Source organism: Petaurus breviceps, unplaced genomic scaffold (assembly GCF_028583685.1).
Source record: "Petaurus breviceps papuanus isolate PSGF00001 unplaced genomic scaffold, PetGlider_PUasm1.0 90865, whole genome shotgun sequence".
NCBI lineage: Eukaryota > Metazoa > Chordata > Mammalia > Diprotodontia > Petauridae > Petaurus > Petaurus breviceps.
Genome location: NW_027187367.1, coordinates 16,070,074 through 16,089,588, shown reverse-complemented (window position 1 = coordinate 16,089,588; position 19,515 = coordinate 16,070,074). Strand labels below are relative to the sequence as shown.

The window sequence follows — 19,515 nt, the reverse complement described above, 5'->3', positions numbered from 1 at the left end:
TATATATATATATATATATATATATATATATATATATATATATATATTAAAGGAAATAATGGAATTTAATAGTGCCAAGCCTAACTATCTTATGGAATAGCATCCCAAACTGACCTTCTTAGCCACATGTTAAAGCTTAGAAATTATATGAGAGGTCTTTGAAAACTATCAGTTCTCTTCTTTCTGCTATTGTTATTTCAAATCTTGGAATCATATGGAATCATGGATTAAGAGCTAGAAGGAATCCTAGAGGTCATATAGTCCAACCTTCTCATTTTACAAATGAGTAAACTAATGTCCAGAGATATGAAATAACTTGTCCAAGATATGGTAAATGTCAGAGCTGGGACTTGAACTTATGTCCTTTGACTCCTGATCCAGCATTCTTCTCACTGATACTGCATTCAGTGTCCCTGTCAACCAGTTTCCATTTAAGAATTTTTTCAAAAAATTGCATCACAGTGTCTGGAACCACTCTCTTCAGCAGTCAACAGTATACTCTGTGCCCAAAGTGCTTAATTAAGTCTGTAATGATGATAAATATACAAATAATACTTTCATTTGTATATATTTTATTGCATCAAAATATATTTTAGAGGTTTATGAAAACAGTATATTCTCTGAACTTCTTTGGCATCCTATTTCATAAAAGAGCCATCAGTTTGGCCTGCATTGATTGTGGTTGGCCACATGCCTTACCCACATTTCCACAGCAGGATTTACAATTAGAATATACCACAATAGAATATAGAAACATGGAGATGAACTGGACCTGAGATGATCTCGTCTAGCCTTTTGCCTTCAAGCATATCATGTCTAAGCCATTTGGAACAAATGTTTGTGAATTCTCATCTTGAATAGCTATAGGCATAGAAATTATAGAATTAATGTCAAAATGTACCATATATTAGTAAAAGCATTGTCACTAATTTAATAGTAATTTAGGAACCTAGTTCATATTTTCTTATTTTAGAGCTTGGTTTTGGCCATTATGCCAATTTATTAAATTCTTTTGATCTTCTTTAGCCAATTTATCAGCAAACCTTCTCCATCACTTTTCAAAATGTCTCTAGAATTTTCCTGTTACTCTATTTATACAGCCACCACCCTTCCCCCCAATTCTCTTCTCCTAACACAGAGCTTCATTACTTTATACATGGATTACTACAGCAAACCTCTTGCTTTTTTTTCTCTGATTCTAATTTTTCTTTCTTTCCAATCTACCCTTAATATTCCTACTGTATTAGTCTTCCTAAAGCTATCACTTTAATTATGGCACACAATTGATTAAGAACTTTGATTATTAATTATTTTTTGATTCTAAACTCCACTACCTAGTTTTCAAGATCTTCATAATCCGTTCTTTACTATCTCTGTCACCTTATTTTCCATCATTCCCCTCCATTTACCTTATAGATGTTTTTCTCTACACTGTTCTACTACTATTAGTATTACTCCTATTTCAGGTATATTCCTTACAACAATCTTGTGAAGTAGGTACTGTGTTTCCCTGATAATAAGACACTGTCTTATTAAATTTTTTGGACAGAAAAACACCAGAGGGCTTATTTTCAGGGGAGGGCTTATTTTAATGAACATTGACAGCAATTTTAATAAACAGGTAAATGTGAACAAAAAAATGTACCTTTATTCAATAAGCAAATCACTGGGGAAGAACAGGATGACACGCTCACTGCTGCAGCTCTGATTGGATGCAGCTCGGAGCGCGGCGTGCGTGCGTTTCACTTGGGGGGGGGACGGTGCATACAGAGGGTACCGTAATGTAGTGTGTAGTGCAGGGGATCACCTTCACTACAGTAGCAATCTCAATAGGGCTTATTTTCAGGGGAGGGCTTATTTTAGAGGAATCTTACACAGTAAGGGGAGGGCTTATTTTCGGGATAGGTCTTATTATCGGGGAAACACGGTAGTATAGCTGTTATGACCATTTTATGAATCAGAAAATGGAGGCTCACTCTCACAAGTAGTAAGGCAGGATTTGAACTCAGGTCTCCTTATTCCAAGTCAAACCTGCTTTATACAACATTATGCTGTCAACACTAACCATCACTACAATGGAAAGCATTTAGGTAACACCTACTATAAGCCAGGTACTGTGCTAAGTGCTTTACGAATGCTATCTCATTTGATTATGATAACAATTCTGAGAGGTAGTAATCACATGTACATGCCATTCCTTATGTTGTTTTTCTGTCCTATTTATTTATTATTGTCTTTTAGTTTTATGTTTTCTTTTGCTTCTCTAGTTAGATTGTAAGCTTCTTAAGTTTGGGGACAGTGTTCTCTAGTTCTTTTGTAATGCCTTCCTCCAAACCCAATACATTTCATATTATCTACTAATTAGTACAGTGTTGGACTCAGAACAAAATAAATAATGAATGGATGAATTAAAAAGTAATTTTCATCTGTACTTGGGTTTTTGTGTCAACTACTTAGGATGAAGCAAGCTTCCTAATTTGCCTCAACATAGGATTCAAGAAGTCATATGGCAGTTATAAATTTCTGGCTCTCCTTGGATTTGTTTATTTTATGCACAAGCAAAGTACATCACCATGATTTACATCTGTTTGTCTGAATTTCTTTAAGCTATTGGAGGAATTATAACTGGTCATTGAGCAGAGAGAGATGTGATGCTAGATAGGCACAAGAGAGTATTTTTAGTGTTTGGCTGGTCTTGTGGAAGGAATTATGATGTATTGGCAGTGGCTGTGCTTTGTACCAGGTATCTAAATTGCCTATGGTGTGCCAAATAAGAGAGATTATTCATTTTATTTATGGCTTTTACATCAATATTCTGTTAAGCTAAAGATGGCAAGAGATTTCCATGTGAGTAGAAATCACAGTACCTTTCCTTTAATTGCTCTACTTTCCCTTTTTTAAAGCTAATTGTGAATATTCTTTGGTTAGTCAAAGAAGTTCTAGGTACCTGAATACTTTGACATATATATATATATATATATAGATAGATAGATAGATAGATAGATAGATAGATATAGATATAGATATAGATGTGTGTGTATGTGTATTGGCTATATAGTTGAATTATGAGTATATTTTCGACATTATTTAATAAGATTGGTGATGTTCCATAGAATTCTAGACTAATGCTTTTATTTAACTCCTTAATAACCTTTGACATTTGGATATGGAAGCTATGTTATTCATTATAGTGTTATTCATTTCAGTGTTCTGGCTGGCTATAATGGCACCATCTTTGCATATGGACAAACGGGCAGTGGCAAGACTTTCACTATTACTGGGGGAGCTGAGCGTTACAGCGACAGAGGCATCATTCCAAGGACCCTGTCATACATTTTTGAGCAATTACAGAAGGTACAGAACTATGATTTCTGCTTATCTCATGCATATAACTTCTTTAGAGAGATGTTCTTATCTTTGTATTCCCAGTGCTTAGCTTAGGGATTGGCACATAATAAGCATTTTAAATGCTTTAAAAAGCATTGATTTTAAAAGGCATTTATTCATGCTTTTTTTGAATGAATAAAATACTTTTTAAATGAAAAAAATTAGTTTCAGTATACCATTAAAAAGAAGATTTCCATATAACAAAGTTGTTTGTATGTCCCACAATAACATTGTTCTGTTGATTTGGTTACAAAAATTTCTCTAAAGTGAATATTCCAGTAAAAGTGCTTTTGTTGATCCCAACTCATATAATGGTTACTCCAAAATGAAAGCATCTATTTCTGTGCATTATAATCTGGAGAAGGGGAAGGAAAAGTTATACTACTATATTGTATCTAAGATTTTCACAGCTCCATTTTCCTGACACAATTTAACTTCAGATGAAATTGCATTTTAGATCATCTCATCCCTTCCTACTTCAACTATCCCAACCAACCACTCTTTCTGGAAAAATTCACTTTAACTAAAAAAGCCACTTTCCAGAACAATAATATAAAAAGATTTATGAATTTGGAGGGGAAAATGGAAATATCTCATGTATCACCCTTTTTTTCTGTTACTATATTATATTCCAAATATTTTTCTCATTCCAAAATTCACTTTAGAGCTTCTGGTCATCAGTTCTGTTTTATTTCCAGGTCTTGTACAATGGAAATGTAATTTCTAAAAATGTATTTGTTGTGGCATATATGCAGAAGCTTGACCTTTGACCAGTATGATTGCCTATCAGGCTATTGCCTGATAAATCCTGCTCAAGGTCAGAGAAACTTTGAGGACTCTTCAAAATCATTACAGCCATTAGCTTTGCCTTGATTCACATAATTAAAAAATCGTAGAATCCAAGAATTGAGAACTGTGGTAACACCATTCTCTCTTTTGTTTTGAACAGAGCAGAGTAAAGGATTCCTGTACCTTAGCTATTCTCCTTTTCCTAGTAAAGCCTAAAATATTATTGACTTTTGTGGAGGGGGTGATTTGTAAGGGAGGGGGGAACTGCCATCTGATAGCATTGAGTTATATTGATGGAGAAGTTCACTAAAATATCCCAGGTCTTTTTATTGCACTAATTGCTATTCAGACATGCCTCCCTATTCTGTACTTAGGAAATTGATGTTTAGACCAAAGCATAGAACTTTACATTAACCAATTTTAATTTTCATTTCGTTAGATTCATCCTCTCATTTTGGCTTATTAAAATCTTTTTGAATTCTTCATAGACTTGCAGTCAGCTGGCCTCCCTTCATATCCTTACTCAAATACCTACTAGCTGTATGATTATAGTCAAATTACTTAACCTTTGTAATTTTATCTGTAAAATAGAGATAATACTTGCACTAGTAGAAATAGCCTAATGTAGTGTTTAGAGTTCAATTTCCAATCCACACACACTGGCTGTCACCTTGAGGAAGTCACTTACTATTTCAGTGCCACAGAAAACTCTTAGGAGTATCAATTATAAGAAAGTTTTTAGTCCATATTTGTAGTGAGAATTTTCTCAAGAGTTGTCCATACCTGTGAAATCACAGGTCTAGACAAAAATAAAATGTGCTGCCACTGCTTTACCATCATCATCAAAGTTATTATTCAAGTTGGGCAAATAATTAAAAGAACACACATCAAATCTGAAATCCATCCCTATGAGTGTGAGTGGTAAACATTTTCAATGACTATGAAAGAAAAAAATTGATTTAATTTGTTTTGGAAATTATTGCTCATTATTTTGAGTATTCTTAAGTTCAAAATTATTTGGAAGAAAGAGAAAATTCAGTCTACAGGAAACATGTGGGTTACATTACAGTCTGGTAATTCTGAATATTGAGAGAAAAGTAATAAGAAAAGGTAGCTCACCACATAGGAAATGCTAATGCTTCTTCAGTGTGCATTCCAGCAGAAATCCAGAAAATGAAAAATCTGGTGGAGCCATCATTTTCTTGAGATTTTGCAGTTGTTCTTTTTAAAATTTTTTAGAAAAAAAGAGAACTTTATTTGTTTACCTGAGACTAAAGCAAAGTAATACTAGAGAATTTATTTTACCTTTCTTTCCTCTTCTTCCCTTTTCCTTTTTTAACATTGACCTATTACATTCCTCATCATGAGGTTTAGGAAGAGTTCTCATCCTTATAGTCTATCCTTTGAATCCTTTAGGGAAATATATGGTTGGGAGGAGAATTTTAATTTTAATAAAGAGGAAGATATAGATATAGATGATATATAGATCATTATATATATGCAATACAGATATGATATCTTCTCTTTTCCCTACATTAGATAAGACTAAAACCTAAAGAGAGTCTACTCAGCTCTTACATTCTCTCAATAGCTATTGTTCAGTTAAACTGTGAACTTTTTCCTAGATAAAGTGGCACCTGTTACTAAGTTTCACAAGTTATGTGACCCAAAGGAAGTCATTTGACCTTTCTGAGTTTCAGTTTCTTTATTTGTAAAATTAAGACAGTAATATTTGTACCTTGGGGTTGTTGCAAGGAAAATACTTTGTAAACTTTAAAGGAAAATATAAATTTGCATTATAATTATCATTGCCACATTATTTTTGCTACCTAATTAAGTGTTGAAATGAATCAAGCTGAAACTCTTATTTTCATCAACTTAGACGATCTTGAGGTCCCGTATAGTAGGTCAAATAAATAACCAGTATTTGGTCAGGGTTGAGCAGACACATTTACCAAGGATAAGAGTCTCTTTTTTGAGAACATTTTCTTGGTGGAGTTATAGTCACTCATTTCTGGTTTACATTAAGTACATGAACACTTAAACAAAAGTTACCACTAGAGCCTCGTTATTGTATAATAGAATCACAAAAAACCTATGATTTCAACATTGGAAAGGAGTTCAGCAACCACTAAGTCCAACTTACACCCCAAAAAGAATCTTCTCCAATATTTCTGACAATTGGGTACCTAGATTCTACTTGAAAACCTTAAATGAAAGGGAACCTGCTACTTCCAAAGGCACCCCATTCAGCTTTGGAATAGCTCTGTTGGTTATCAAGTTTTAGATGATACCAAACTTAAATTTGCCTATTTGTGATTTCCATCCATTAATCCTTATTCTACCCTCTGGGATTGCACAGAACAAGTTGGAACAAATCAAACACTTTTTCCACAGCCCTTCACATACTTAAAGACAGCTATCCTGCTCCCTTTGTTTCTTCTTTTCTAGGCTAATAATGCTCATTTCTTTGAATTTTTCTTCATTTGGCATAGACTTAAAGCTCTTCACCATTTTGGTTGTCTTCTTGAAGACATTTTGCAGATTATGAATGTCCTTCCTAAACTGTAGCACCCAGAACTGATTACCACAATCCAGTTGTATTCTGACCATGAGGACCTTCTTCATTCTTCCTAACTGCCAGTGCCTCCTGCTATTCCATCTTGTTTTATTTATTTTGTGTACATTCATTTGAGTATATGTCTTTAGTAATAGAATATAAGCTCCTTGAGAGCAGGGACATATTCAGGTTAATCCTTAAGCCCCAGTGCCTAGTAGCATGTACATAGTAGATTCTTAATGAGTGTTCATTGATTATTGATTAACCAAGGCATAATAGAGTGTCATAACCTCTTGTTCCTGGTAGCCATAATTTTTTTAATGCAAGTCAATTTTAATGCAAGTCAACATCAATCTAATGTTTTTGACTTCTCAATCATACTATTGATTTCTATTGATCATTAAGCTCCCTAAATCCCCCAGTTCTTTTTCTGGACACACTTCTTTCTAAACACTCCCATCTTGTACTTGTGAAGTCAGTTTTTTAACCCAGTGTAAGATTTTATGACTATCCTCATTAAGTTTAACCTTACCAGATTCAGCCCAGTGTCCCAACCTACAAAGATACTTTTGTATCCTAAGTCTGCAATATAGAGAGTTAACCACTGTACTCAGTTTTGTTGCATTCTTTTTTCCTTGTGAAAGCTGGCCTAATTGGTAACTGATAATTTTGGTTTGATGAGTGGTAAGTTATCTAGGTAGTTTCAATATTATGCAGTATTTAAAATCAGAGAATTTTAAATGTGTATAGTAGATAATTCCAAGTTGTTAGTTCTCTTTTCTTACTCAAATTGTTGTGTATTTATTTAATGGCAGACATGTTCTGTCCCCCAAAAGATGTAAGTTCCTTGAAGGCAGACACTCTTTTTCTCTTTTTTCTTCATGTCCCTAGGATCTAACATAGCCCTTTGCGTGTATCTATCACTCAATAAATGTTTGTTCAGTTAAATTAAATTTCCCTCCTTTAAATTAAATGTCCTTCCTTCCTTTATTTAGCAGTTGAGAAAACTAGATTCAAACAGATGAAGAGTTTTAACCAAAGCCAATCTGCTAATGAAACTAAAATTCCACGTTTCATAATTCCCAGACCATTAACTCTCTGCATTCTTTACAAGATTCTGTACCCTATACCCTCTCTAAATTTTCTTGCATCAAGTCTTGTGAGTAGCCTACCCAAGGCCATGGACCACAAAGTTAATCTATTAATATTAGAGAGGCACTAGTCAAAATATATTTCAAGAAGTTCTTAAGAAAATTTTCCAAGTTCCTAGATATCTTCCATATATGCCCACATGACACAAAAATATTCTGTTTGTATGAAAAACAAGAAAATTGCAAGGAGAAGGGGAGTAGATACATCCTTTGTGTTCAATGACTGAAATAAAAGTAAGTTACTTGAGGATCCTGCAGTGCTGGAAGCAAAAAAAATGTTCTATGTCTCTGTCACAAAAATAAATGGTTATTTTTGTTTTCTGTAAGACCTGGCAATAGGACAAATCACAATGGGGTTGTTGTTGAATTAATGCCAATATTTTAAATTTTAATTTATTGTTTACTTATATTTTATATGAAACATTTTATTTGGTACATAAAATATATTTTCTTATATAAATAGTTTATGTATTTTTCATTTTTTAAGTATTCTCTCTGTCATTTATTTATTTGTTTATTTGTTTAGTTCATACATTGTCTTCTTGGCCTGGTCTTACAGAAAAGAAAAATAACCATTTATTTTTGTGACAGAGGCATGGAGAATTTTATTTATGTCTACCACTGCAGGATCCTCAACTAGCAACTTACTTTTGATCACTTCTGCTTCTTAGTTTTAAATTTAAATTTTATATCCATTTAAAAATTTTTTTGTGTTCCAAATTCTCTTCTTTCTTTCAGTCCCTCCCACACTGACTGAAAAGTCAAGCAGTATGATATCCATTATACATATGAAGTCATGCAAAACATATTTCTGTATTAGCCATCTTGCAAAAGAAAAAGCAAGAAAATAAAGAAAGTGAAAAAGAATATGTTCAATCTGGGGCGGCCAGGTAGCTCAGCAAGTAAGAGCACCGGCTCCAGTGTCGGGATGACCTGGATCAAATCCAGGCTCAGATACTTTGCACCACACCCAGAAATAACTGGCTGTGTAACCTTGAGCAAGTTACTTAACCCCAATTGCTTTAAAAAAAAGAATATGTTCAATCTGTATTAAGTTCATCAGTTCTTTAACTGGAAGTGGATAATGTGTTTCATCATTCATCATTCAATGAGTCCTTTGCAATTGTCATGGACCATTGAATGATCAGAGTAGCTAAGTCCTTGAGAGTTGATTTTCATTACAGTGTTGTTACTGTGTACAGAGTTCTCCTGGTTCTGTTCATTTTGCATCAGCTCATATAAGTCTTCCCAGTTGTTGTTTTTTTCTGAAACCATCCCTACAACATTTTTTATAGCACAATTGTTTTTCATCACAATTATATATCACATCTTGTTCAGCCATTCCTCAATTGATGGACATTCCCTCAATTTCCAATTCTTTGCCACCACAAAAAAGAGCTAATGCCAGTATTTTAGTATCAGCATTAACCAAAGGTACTTTGCCTCTCTGTTACCAGTAACTAAAGGTCCTTGATTTGCCAGTGAAAACTAAGCAAAATGGTCTAGTAGTTCTGATGAACTCAATAGGTCATATTATATTTGATAATACTATAAATTAAGTAAGAGAAGTACTAAATCCTATGCCCTGAAGCGTGCTTTTTTAATAAGCCATTGTAGGGCATTAAAGAATCCTAGATATATGTAAATAAAACATGCATTTTAGAAAAGATGGAAGCCATTCTGCTACTAGAATTTTTGAATAAGAGTAATGATTTGTGTGTTTTTTTTAATCTTTCATAATGTGTAAATTTTAGTCTGGAAAGTGAAAAAATGGTGTTCTGCAATACTGCAGTTCTACTAAGTTGGTTCTTCCTAAGTGTATATTTACTTTTTATGCCTTTATGGAACCAATAAAGAAAAAATTAAAGTTGCTTATAATCATGTATGTTTGTCATTAAAAAATCTTTATACATATGGTAACTGACAACTTGAAAGTGTCACGAATTTAAAATGTAAACCATGGAGTGAGAGAGAGAGAGAGAGAGAGAGAGAGAGAGAGAGAGAGAGAGAGAGAGAGAGAGAGAGAGAGAGAGAGAGAGAAGAGGACAAGGCAGTGAGAAACCTGCACTGATAAATTTGTCAATTTTCTTGAAAGTTGAGTTGCTATTTATAGCCCTTTACATTTTTTTCCTTTTCCAATAAGGACAGCAGAAAAATGTATACAACCCACATTTCTTATTTGGAAATCTACAATGAATGTGGTTATGATCTGTTGGATCCAAGACATGAAGCCTCCAGTTTGGAAGATTTGCCGTGAGTAGCCAAACAACAAAGAATTAGAAAAAAAAATTAGTTTCAGATGTTCAGTTATATTATTTCCTTTGAAACTTTGTAAGTTCCTAGTTCCAAACTTAATTAGCTAATACTAGTTAGCAGGGGGTTTTCAGTAATGATAAATGGACAGTAGTCATGAGAGACTGAAATACTCAAAACTGATTTCTTGGGAAAAGCTCTTCTGGATTCCATTCAAGAGAGAAGAGCAAGATATGTTTTCTATCGAATGTTGACATGACAGTGTTTTTTTTTTTTAGATGTTTCTACAAGAAACTTCTTTTCTAATTTTGACCTTTTTCCTCCATAAATTATCCTTTAGGAAGCTATAAGAAAATATAAAAGAAAAGAGCCGTTACTAAAGGTCTTTTCTAGAGTTGAATATCAGGTGGTGGGAATTTCCACTAATTATCTGCTTGAAGAATTTCATTTTTTGAATAAATTTCACTAATTATTGTACAACTTATATGCTTAAAGAATAAATAAAAGCTTCATAAAAAGATTGAAGACTCAGTTTGGGAATAAATTTATGCATACACATAGATATATAGACATAGTCTATATATCTATTATATTCAGTCACCTAATATAGCATACGTATGCTACTTATTTTAGCTTGTGTACAAACTAGTTATATGTACATCGTTAGCAGTTCAGATTAATTTTAATGGAATATTTTAATTGGACAAAAGTAGCCTGGAAGAACATGATCTAATTTTCTAGTAACCTTCCTTACTGAGTATTCCAAATCAATCTGAAATATAAATATATGTTTATATACACACATAAATGCATATATATAGCACATATATTATACATGTATGTATATATAATAATCCTCTGTCAGTTACCACTTCCATTTTCTCATTCAGTGAGGAGGAATCAGAAGGGAAACTCTATCATTCACACCATCTTCATACATATTCTTTAAATAAGAAAAGTAGTATGATATAGGTGAAAAAAGGACTGTATTTAGAGACAGAATATTGTTTTATTCTTCTCTCTACATGTACCATGTGGCCCTGATAAAGTTATTTCTTTGAATCTCAATGTATTCATCTGTAAAAAGAACCCTGACATAGTAATTTGTATTACGTATCTCCCAATGTGAGCATCACATTGGATAATACATCACATTTTTTGTAACTATAAAGTGTTTTGTGTGTACACACATACACATATGTGTATTTGTATGTGCATGTATTATCTATCATAATGATCATAAAAGGGAGAGGTCTTTTTTAGGAATAATGGGAAATAAGATTGGTAAAATCATCCCATTTGATGGAAAGTACTGATTGTCAGACTGTAATATTTGGACTTGATACAATATGAAATAGGAAGTCACTGTAGGCTTTTCTACAAATGAGTGACATAATGACAGCAAAATGGAAGGAAATTTCATCTTTGCTTAAGATAGACTGTAGTGAAGAGAAACTAAAGACAGAACAACTAGAAAGGCGGTTATTTCAGTAATCCAAATACAGGGTGATTGGTATTATCAGGTTGCCCTAATGGGAAAAAAAGAGGGGGGGGGAATTCATAGATGCTTCAGCGGAAAAAATTAATAGGATTTCCTGGTTGTTTGGCTAATAAAAGAGGGAAAAGCCAAAGGTGAACCAAAGAGTAAAAACCCTTTGGTTTTGACCTTCATTGCACAATTGTCAGAAAAGAAGATATTTGCAAATTTGTTGAGGATTGTAGCAGTAAGCACCCCAGCGTCCCCAGGGTGTCTGCCAATACAGGTTCTTGGATCTGCTTTGATAAAGGAAAGCAACTCAAAATGGGTTAACAAGCTTACTTTAATCAGTCAGATATGTATCATTCACCTAGTTCAGGGGAAAAAGGTCAGCACCCTGAACTTCAAAATATACAGACAGAATTATCAAGACAAAAACAGATCAAGTAGACAGATTTCCAAACTGTCCAACCATTACATCCATACCAAACAACATCTGGGTTTCAAAGCCGGGGGGCTCTGGACAACGGCTTTCCAGAGTTTCATCTGATCAAATCACCACAGAACACTTCTCAAAGTGAGCCCCAAAACAAAGCTACACATCAGGGCTTATATAGCCTTCTCCTGGATCAGAGAATGTAGCAACCTTATTGAATCACTGGCCAATCAAGAAGTATCTAATGAAAAAACAAGCCTCCCACCCCAGGCTCCAGGTGCACTTTAGCTTAGGGGCAGGGAAGATCTTACAAATTTACATTCCCATTACATTGGTGAGTAATTTTGTTTTAGATATGTTATGTTCAAAGTGTTGGTGGCCCATAAACATCTGGAAGTGTGGGACCAGAGTTTGGATCCACAGTGGGGTCAGTCAGCAAACATTTATTATATATGTGTGTGTGTCTATGTGTAAATATAGACACAAACATTTGCACATATACACACATAAATATATGTATATACACATATATTTGAGTACTATTTATAAAGGGGTGAAGAGACTATGAGAGTGGCTAAGTTTTTTTGAGTTGTAGAAGAAGAGAAAAATATTTTTGAAGACCCAGTTTTGTAGTTGTCCATAGTTAAGGAATGGGATAAATGAGAGAAGTCAACAACAGAGACAAAGATGAAAGAGTAGGAGAAAAAGCAGGAAAATCCTTTGCCATAAAAATCAAAGCAGTTAAAGATTTCAAGAAAGAGCATGTTAGGCATGCTTTTAGAACCATGATTTTTTACCTGGGGTCCAGATTTAAGATGGTCTATAATTTAAAGGGAAAAAAATACATCTTTATTTTCATTAACCTCTAAATGAAATTTAGCATTTTATTTGATTATTTTAAAATATAATTCTGAAAAGGGGTTCATAGGCTTCATCAGACTGCCAGAGCATCCCACGACATATACACAAAAGTTAAGAACCCCTACTGTAGAGGAAATTTCCGCTGAAGTACCTCTCAACTCAGATTCTATAATTCTGTCATTCTCCCTAATTAATTTTTATCAAATATAGCTGTATCAAATACTATTTATCAAATAAGGATGAGAAATGATTATTGATTTATGCTACAAAGAAGGCCTATGGGGCATATTCATTCATTCAGCAATCATTTATTAGGCACCTGCTGTATTGTAGGCAGGTAGTGTGAAATAGTAGAATGAGAAGTGCTTTCAGGGCCAGGAAAACCTGGGTTCAAGTCCTTCCTCTGGAACATAACCTCTCAGTGTCCCCAGGTAATTCTCTAAGATTATAAACTGCAGAAATGGTGCCAGTTTGCACTGGTGGAGAGAATTTCCTCTGGTAGAATTCCCTATACTAATGAAATCCCATGTCCAGTCCAAAGGGAAAAATAAATGCCAAGTACTGTGGTGTGGATATGAAGCCAAAAACTAATTAATCCCTTCTTTCAAGGAATTTACATTCTTTGGGAGAATTGGGAAGAGGGAAAAATAGTATGAACACAGATAAATGAGTATGGAATATATACAAAGTATTTTTTTTTAGAAAAATGGGCACTAATAGATGGGAGGATGGGACAGGCCTTGGAAGAAGTTAGGGATTTTATGAAGTGCAAGTTGGGGGGATGAGGGGAGGTAAGAAAGGAGACCCTCCTAGCCATGGAGGATATTATGTGCAAAGGCTTGTATGTACGCCAAAGATGGAATGTTGTGTGGAGAGAGAATAAGGAGTCCTGGGTTCTACTTTAGCTTCTGCCATTCACTGGCTAGTGGCCTTAGGCAGGTCTCTTGAGTTTTCTTGGACCTGATCTCTTTTGGACCAGGTGATTCCTTAAGCATCTTCAGGATCTCAAGTCAGTGGTTCTGGGATTAATGACTTTGAAGAGATTAGATGTTACTTTGGGCCTTGCCGATCTTCTACTTTCAAGAAATTACATAAAGATGAGGGAGTTATTTAGATACATTCTGGATGGATTTATAGTAATATTAGAAAAGGCACTAAATTGAGAGGCAGGTGACTCTGAATGACAGTGACAAGTCATTCCATTCCTTTGGTTGTCCGGTTTTTCATCTTTAAAATGAAAGAATTGAACTACATGATTACTAACTTTTCTCATAATTCTGGTTATTGTAGTCTATGGTTCAGTGTTTCTTTTGATTCTAATGATAGTAGTAAATATCCACCTTTTTAAAATTGATTTTTCACTTTTCAGGTAAGGCAGCTAGATATCAGAGTAGATGGGATGCTGGAGCTGGAGTCAGGAAGACCTAAGTACAAATCCTGACTCTAGCTGTGTGACCCTGACAAAGCTATTTAAATTTTGCTTGCCTTTTAACTCTCTGGGTTATTGTGAGGATAAAATCAGCTAGTATTTGTAAAGTGGTCCGTAGACCTTAAAGCTGTATTTAAGTCCTAGTTGCCAAGTAAAAGTATTTTTAAAAATTAACCTTTCCCTCCAATTTCCTGTTCCACTGAGCAATTAAGACAAAAACAAATCCTTTAATACATATCTACATAGTCAGAAAAGCAAATAACTACATCGGCCATTTCCAAAAGTGTATGTGTCTTTTTGAATTTTAATTTCATCACCTCTCTGTAAGAAGGTGAATGGTGTATTTTATCTTAATTGCTTTGGACTCATGGTTGAGCATTGTATTGATTAGGGTTGTAAAGTCTTTAAAAAAGTTATTTTTCTCATAATGTTATTTTTATATAAATTATTCTCCTAGTTTGTTCATTCATCTCTGCATCAGTTCATAAGAGTCTTCTCATTTCCTTTGAAATTGTCCATTTCATCATTACTTATGGCACAATAATGTTCCATTATTCTCTCATACTCACTGTGTTGCTGAAAGAAGGTGGAGAAAATCATGCAGCCATTCTGATGGAATCCATTGCAAATTTGTCTCACAACCACAATTGGGCTCTTATGCTGCTGGGCTGTTATACTCTACCTCCCACTCTCCACCATCACTCTTCTCAACTTTTTCATCCCTCCTCAAACTTCACATGGCTCCTCCTTCCCTTACCCTCTCAGCTTGAAACCATTTACCATTAACTCTCCCTTCTCCCCTTTCCCTCATCTCCCATCTCTCAGGTACCTTCTGCCACTATTTCCTCTTCTTCTCCTATCTCACCTAATGAAGTGGCCTTACTCCTTTTCAGGGCTAACCCTGCTACATGTTTAAGTGATCCCATTCCATTCTATCTCCTCCAACAGATTGCCTCCTCTGTCATTCCCACTCTCAGTTATTTTCATTCTCTCACTGTCTACTGGTTCATTATCTGCTTCCTGCAAACATGTGCTCATGACTCCCCCATCCTGAAAAAATCCTCCCTTGATCTTTCCATCCATGCTGTCATCCTATATCTCTTCTGCTCTCTCATTGTAGCTAAACTCCTCAAAAATACTGTCTACACTAGGTGGCTTCACTTTCTCCGCTCTCACTCTCTTTTTAACTCCTTACAATCCAATTTACGACTTTATTATTCCTTATTATTTGCTCTCTGCAAAATTACTAATGATCTCTTAGTTACCAAATCCAATGGACTTTATGCAATCCTTATTTTCTTTGACTTCTCTGCAGCCTCTGCAGACACTGTTAATCACTGTCTATTCCTTGATACTCTATTCTCTCTAAGTTTTTGAGATACCATTCTCTCCTGGTTCTTGTCCCACTAACCTACCAGTCCTTCTCTGTCTCCTTTGCTGGATCCTCCTCAGATCATGCCCTCTAACTGTAGGTGTCCCGTGAGCTCTGTCCTGGGCCCTCTTTTCATCTCCCCTTATATTATCTTACTTGGAGATCTTATTAGCTCTGATGGATTTAATTATCATACCTATACTGATGCTTATTAATACACCTTTCTGGCTCTAAATTCTCTGCAAATTTCCAATCTCACATCTGCAGTTATCTGTAAAACATCTCACACTTGATGTCTAGTAGATATCTTAAACTCAATCCAAAATGGAACTCATTATCTTCTGCCTAAACCCTACCCCAACTCCCTCCTACTTTCCTTCTTACTGTAGATGGCCACACCATCCTCCCCATCCCTCAGGCTTTCAACCTAGGAGTCATCTTGGGCTTCTCACTATCTTTCACCCGACATATTCAAGCTGTTGCCAAGGCCTATTGATTTCACCTTTGTAACATCTCTCAAATAGATTCCCTTCTCTCCTCTAGCTTTACCACCATTATGGTGTAGGCCCTCATCACCTTATGCCTGGACCACAAAAAAAGCCTTTTGGTGCTTCTTCCTGCCTCAAGTCTCTCCTCAATCCAATCCATCCTTTATTCAGCCACTAAAGGGATTTTTCTTGAAGTGTAGGTCTGATCATATCATTCCCTTACCCAGTAATTCCAGTGGCTCCCTATTGCCTCCAGGATCAAATCCAAAATCCTCAACTTGTCATTCAAAGACTTTCATAGCCTAGGCCCCTTCTACTTTCCCAGGCTTCTTATACTCCATGTGATAACCTTAAGCCTATCAAAGGCAGGGAAGGTCTCCAAACTCCCTTAGGCCTTTTAAGGGCAACAAAATGTATACTGTTTCCAACAAAGACTTGACACAATCAAAGGTCAAGCTCAAAGGCACTTGATTAACTGAAACAAGGAGCAAAGTACTACTTTGCTTGCCATTACAATTGTTTAGTTAAGAGCTCTTCCCCTGTTCATAAATCAGAAGAATAATTTCTTCCTAGCTGCTCTAATTTGCTTATGAAGTAACTTTTTATATTTAAATCACATATTCACTTAGAGTTGATATTTGATGTTGGACTAAACCTAACTTAGGCCAGATAGCAATCCAGTTCCTCCATTAGTTTTCATCAAATAGTCCTTCCTACAATTACTAGGAATTTTGGATTTATCAAACATCTTCCTACTGCTCTATTTGTTTGTTTCTGTATGTTGTATACCTAATCTGTTCCAGTGATCAACCTCTTTTTCTTTTTAAACTAGTACCAAATTGTTTTAATGATTACTGCTTTGTAGTAAAATTGGAGATCGGGTACTGATAGATCTCCTTTCCCATTTGTTTTTCATTATTACACTTGAGATTCTTGACTTTTTGCTCTTCCATATGAATTTCACTATTTTTTCTACTCCATAAAATATTCTTTTGGGTATTTGAATGGTATAGCACTGAACAAGTAAATTAATATAGGTAGTATTGCAATTTTAAAAAAATATTGACTTTATCTATCTGCAATTAATGAGCCTCTAATTGTTTAGGTTTGTCTTTATTTCTTCAAAGAGTGTTTTGTAGTCAAGTTTATATAGTCCCTGGGTGAATTTTAGAAGATACACTCCCGAGTAGTTTATACCTTCAGTAGTTATTTTGAGCGGAATTTCTCTTTCTGGCTCTTTTTACTCTTGTTGGTTCTATGTAGGAATGCTGAATATTTGTGTAGATTTATCTTGTATCCTGCAGCTTTGCAGAAGTTATTATTTCAGATAATGTTCCTTGATTCTCCAGGTTTCCCTAAGTATGCCATTATATCATCTGTAAAAAAATGGTATTTTTTTCTCCATGTGTTTATTTCTTTAATTTTTTTCTTGTCTTATTGCTCTAGTTAATAGTTCTAGCACTGTTAAGTAATAGTGATAGTAAGAGGTATCCTGGGGGCAGCCAGGTAGCACAGCGAGTAAGAGCACCGGCTCCAGTGTTGAGAAGACCTGGAGATCGAATCCTGGGGTCAGACACTTAGCACCAACCCAGAAACACCTGGCCGTGTAACCTTGAGCAAGTTACTTAACCCCAATTGCTTTTTTAAAAAAAAAGAGGTATCCTGGCTTTATTTCAGATCTTATTGGTAAGAACTTTAACTTTTCTCTATTTCATATAATGTTTGACATTAGATTTACATAATTACTGTTGACTATATTAAGGAAATTTCCTTTTATTCTTATGATTTCTAGAGTTTCTAATAGAAATGAACGTTGGATTTTGTTGAAAGCTTTTTTTATCATTTATTTATATAATCATAAGATTTTATTTATTTAAATTATTAATAAATCTTCCTTATATTGAATGAATGCCACATTCCTGGTATAAACCTAACTTCATTATAATGTATATTGTATAGTATAATGTGTAATGTATAGTATATAGTATAACAATATATAGTGTATAATCTTTCTAATATATTCTTTCAACCTTTCTGCTACTTCAGTTTTTGGATTAATATTTCACTAGGGATATTGGTCTATAGTTTTCTTTCTCTGCTTTGTCTCTTCTAATTTTAGATATCAAGAGCATATTTGTATCCTAGAAGGACATTAAAAGGTCTACCAAACATTTAAAGAATAATTAATTTGAATACTACATGAACTGTTTTTAAAAATAAAGGCATCCTACCAAATTCCTTCTATGACACAAATTTGGTCTTCATATCTAAACCAGGGAAAGTCAAAACAGAGAAATAAAACTGTAGACCAACTACTCTAGTGAATATTTATGCAAAATTTAAATAAAATATTAGCAAGGAGACTAAAAGGAAAGTCAAACCAAACTAAATGAGTAGAGCCAAGAGACTTCACTGGAAAGAAACTTAGGCCCAATAGAAGGAGCTGAGAAGGAGTAGTGATGCCTATGAGGGTAGGTAAAAGGGAGTCACACCACCCTACTACATGTATAGTGTACTGTAATTTTTAGTTAAATTTTGTCAACAAAACCTAAAAACAATATCATCCCTCCAGCTAGTGAATATTTAAACATTCCCATTTTTTATGTGGCCAAGAGTGAGCTAATATGTTTCTTCTAGTGGTCTGTTATTATTTTGGACTTAAGTCTTCTAGAGTTATATCTAACACTTTTGCTGCCACCATGTTCAATCACCCCCAAGCAAATGACATGGGCTAGGAAATGCTAGATGATGAAACATCTAGAGCAGGGGTGGGGAACCTGCAGCCTAGAGGCCACATGTGGCCCTCTAGATCTTCAAGTGTGGCCCTTTGACTGAATTCAAACATTATAGAACAAATTCCCTTAATAAAAGGATTTGTTGGGGTGGCTAGGTGGCACAGTGAATAGAGCAGCAGTTCTGGAGTCAGGAGGACCTGAGTTCAAATCTGGCCTCAGACACTTAACAAACACAAAAAACTAGCCATGTGACCTTGGGCAAGTCACTTAACCCCAATTGCCCTACCTGCCCCCCTACAAAAAGCAAATAAATAAAAATAAAAAGATTTGTTCTGTAAAACTTGAACTCAGAAGGCCACACACAAGGACCTAGAAGGCCATATGTGACCTTGAGGCTGCAGGTTCTCCTCCCCTGATGTAAAGTATACTTTCCCTCTTTCTTCCTCCCTCCCTACGTCCTTCTTTCCTTCCTTCCTTCCTTCCTTCCTTCCTTCCTTCCTTCCTTCCTTCCTTCCTTCCTTCCTTCCTTCCTTCCTTCCTTCCTTCCTTCCTTCCTTCCTTCCTTCCTTCCTTCCTT

At 34.9% G+C, this 19,515-nt stretch overlaps 1 protein-coding gene across 1 annotated transcript in view; it reads left to right on the top strand.

Annotated features, from left to right (window-relative positions):
- LOC138150236 (kinesin-like protein KIF6) overlaps positions 1-19,515 on the top strand; it is a 178,038-nt gene that overhangs the window by 104,394 nt on the left and 54,129 nt on the right. The window contains exons 4-5 of the mRNA XM_069073668.1: positions 3,207-3,354; positions 10,031-10,140. Coding sequence (XP_068929769.1) covers positions 3,207-3,354; positions 10,031-10,140 — 258 coding nt within the window. The remainder of the gene's footprint in view (positions 1-3,206; positions 3,355-10,030; positions 10,141-19,515) is intronic.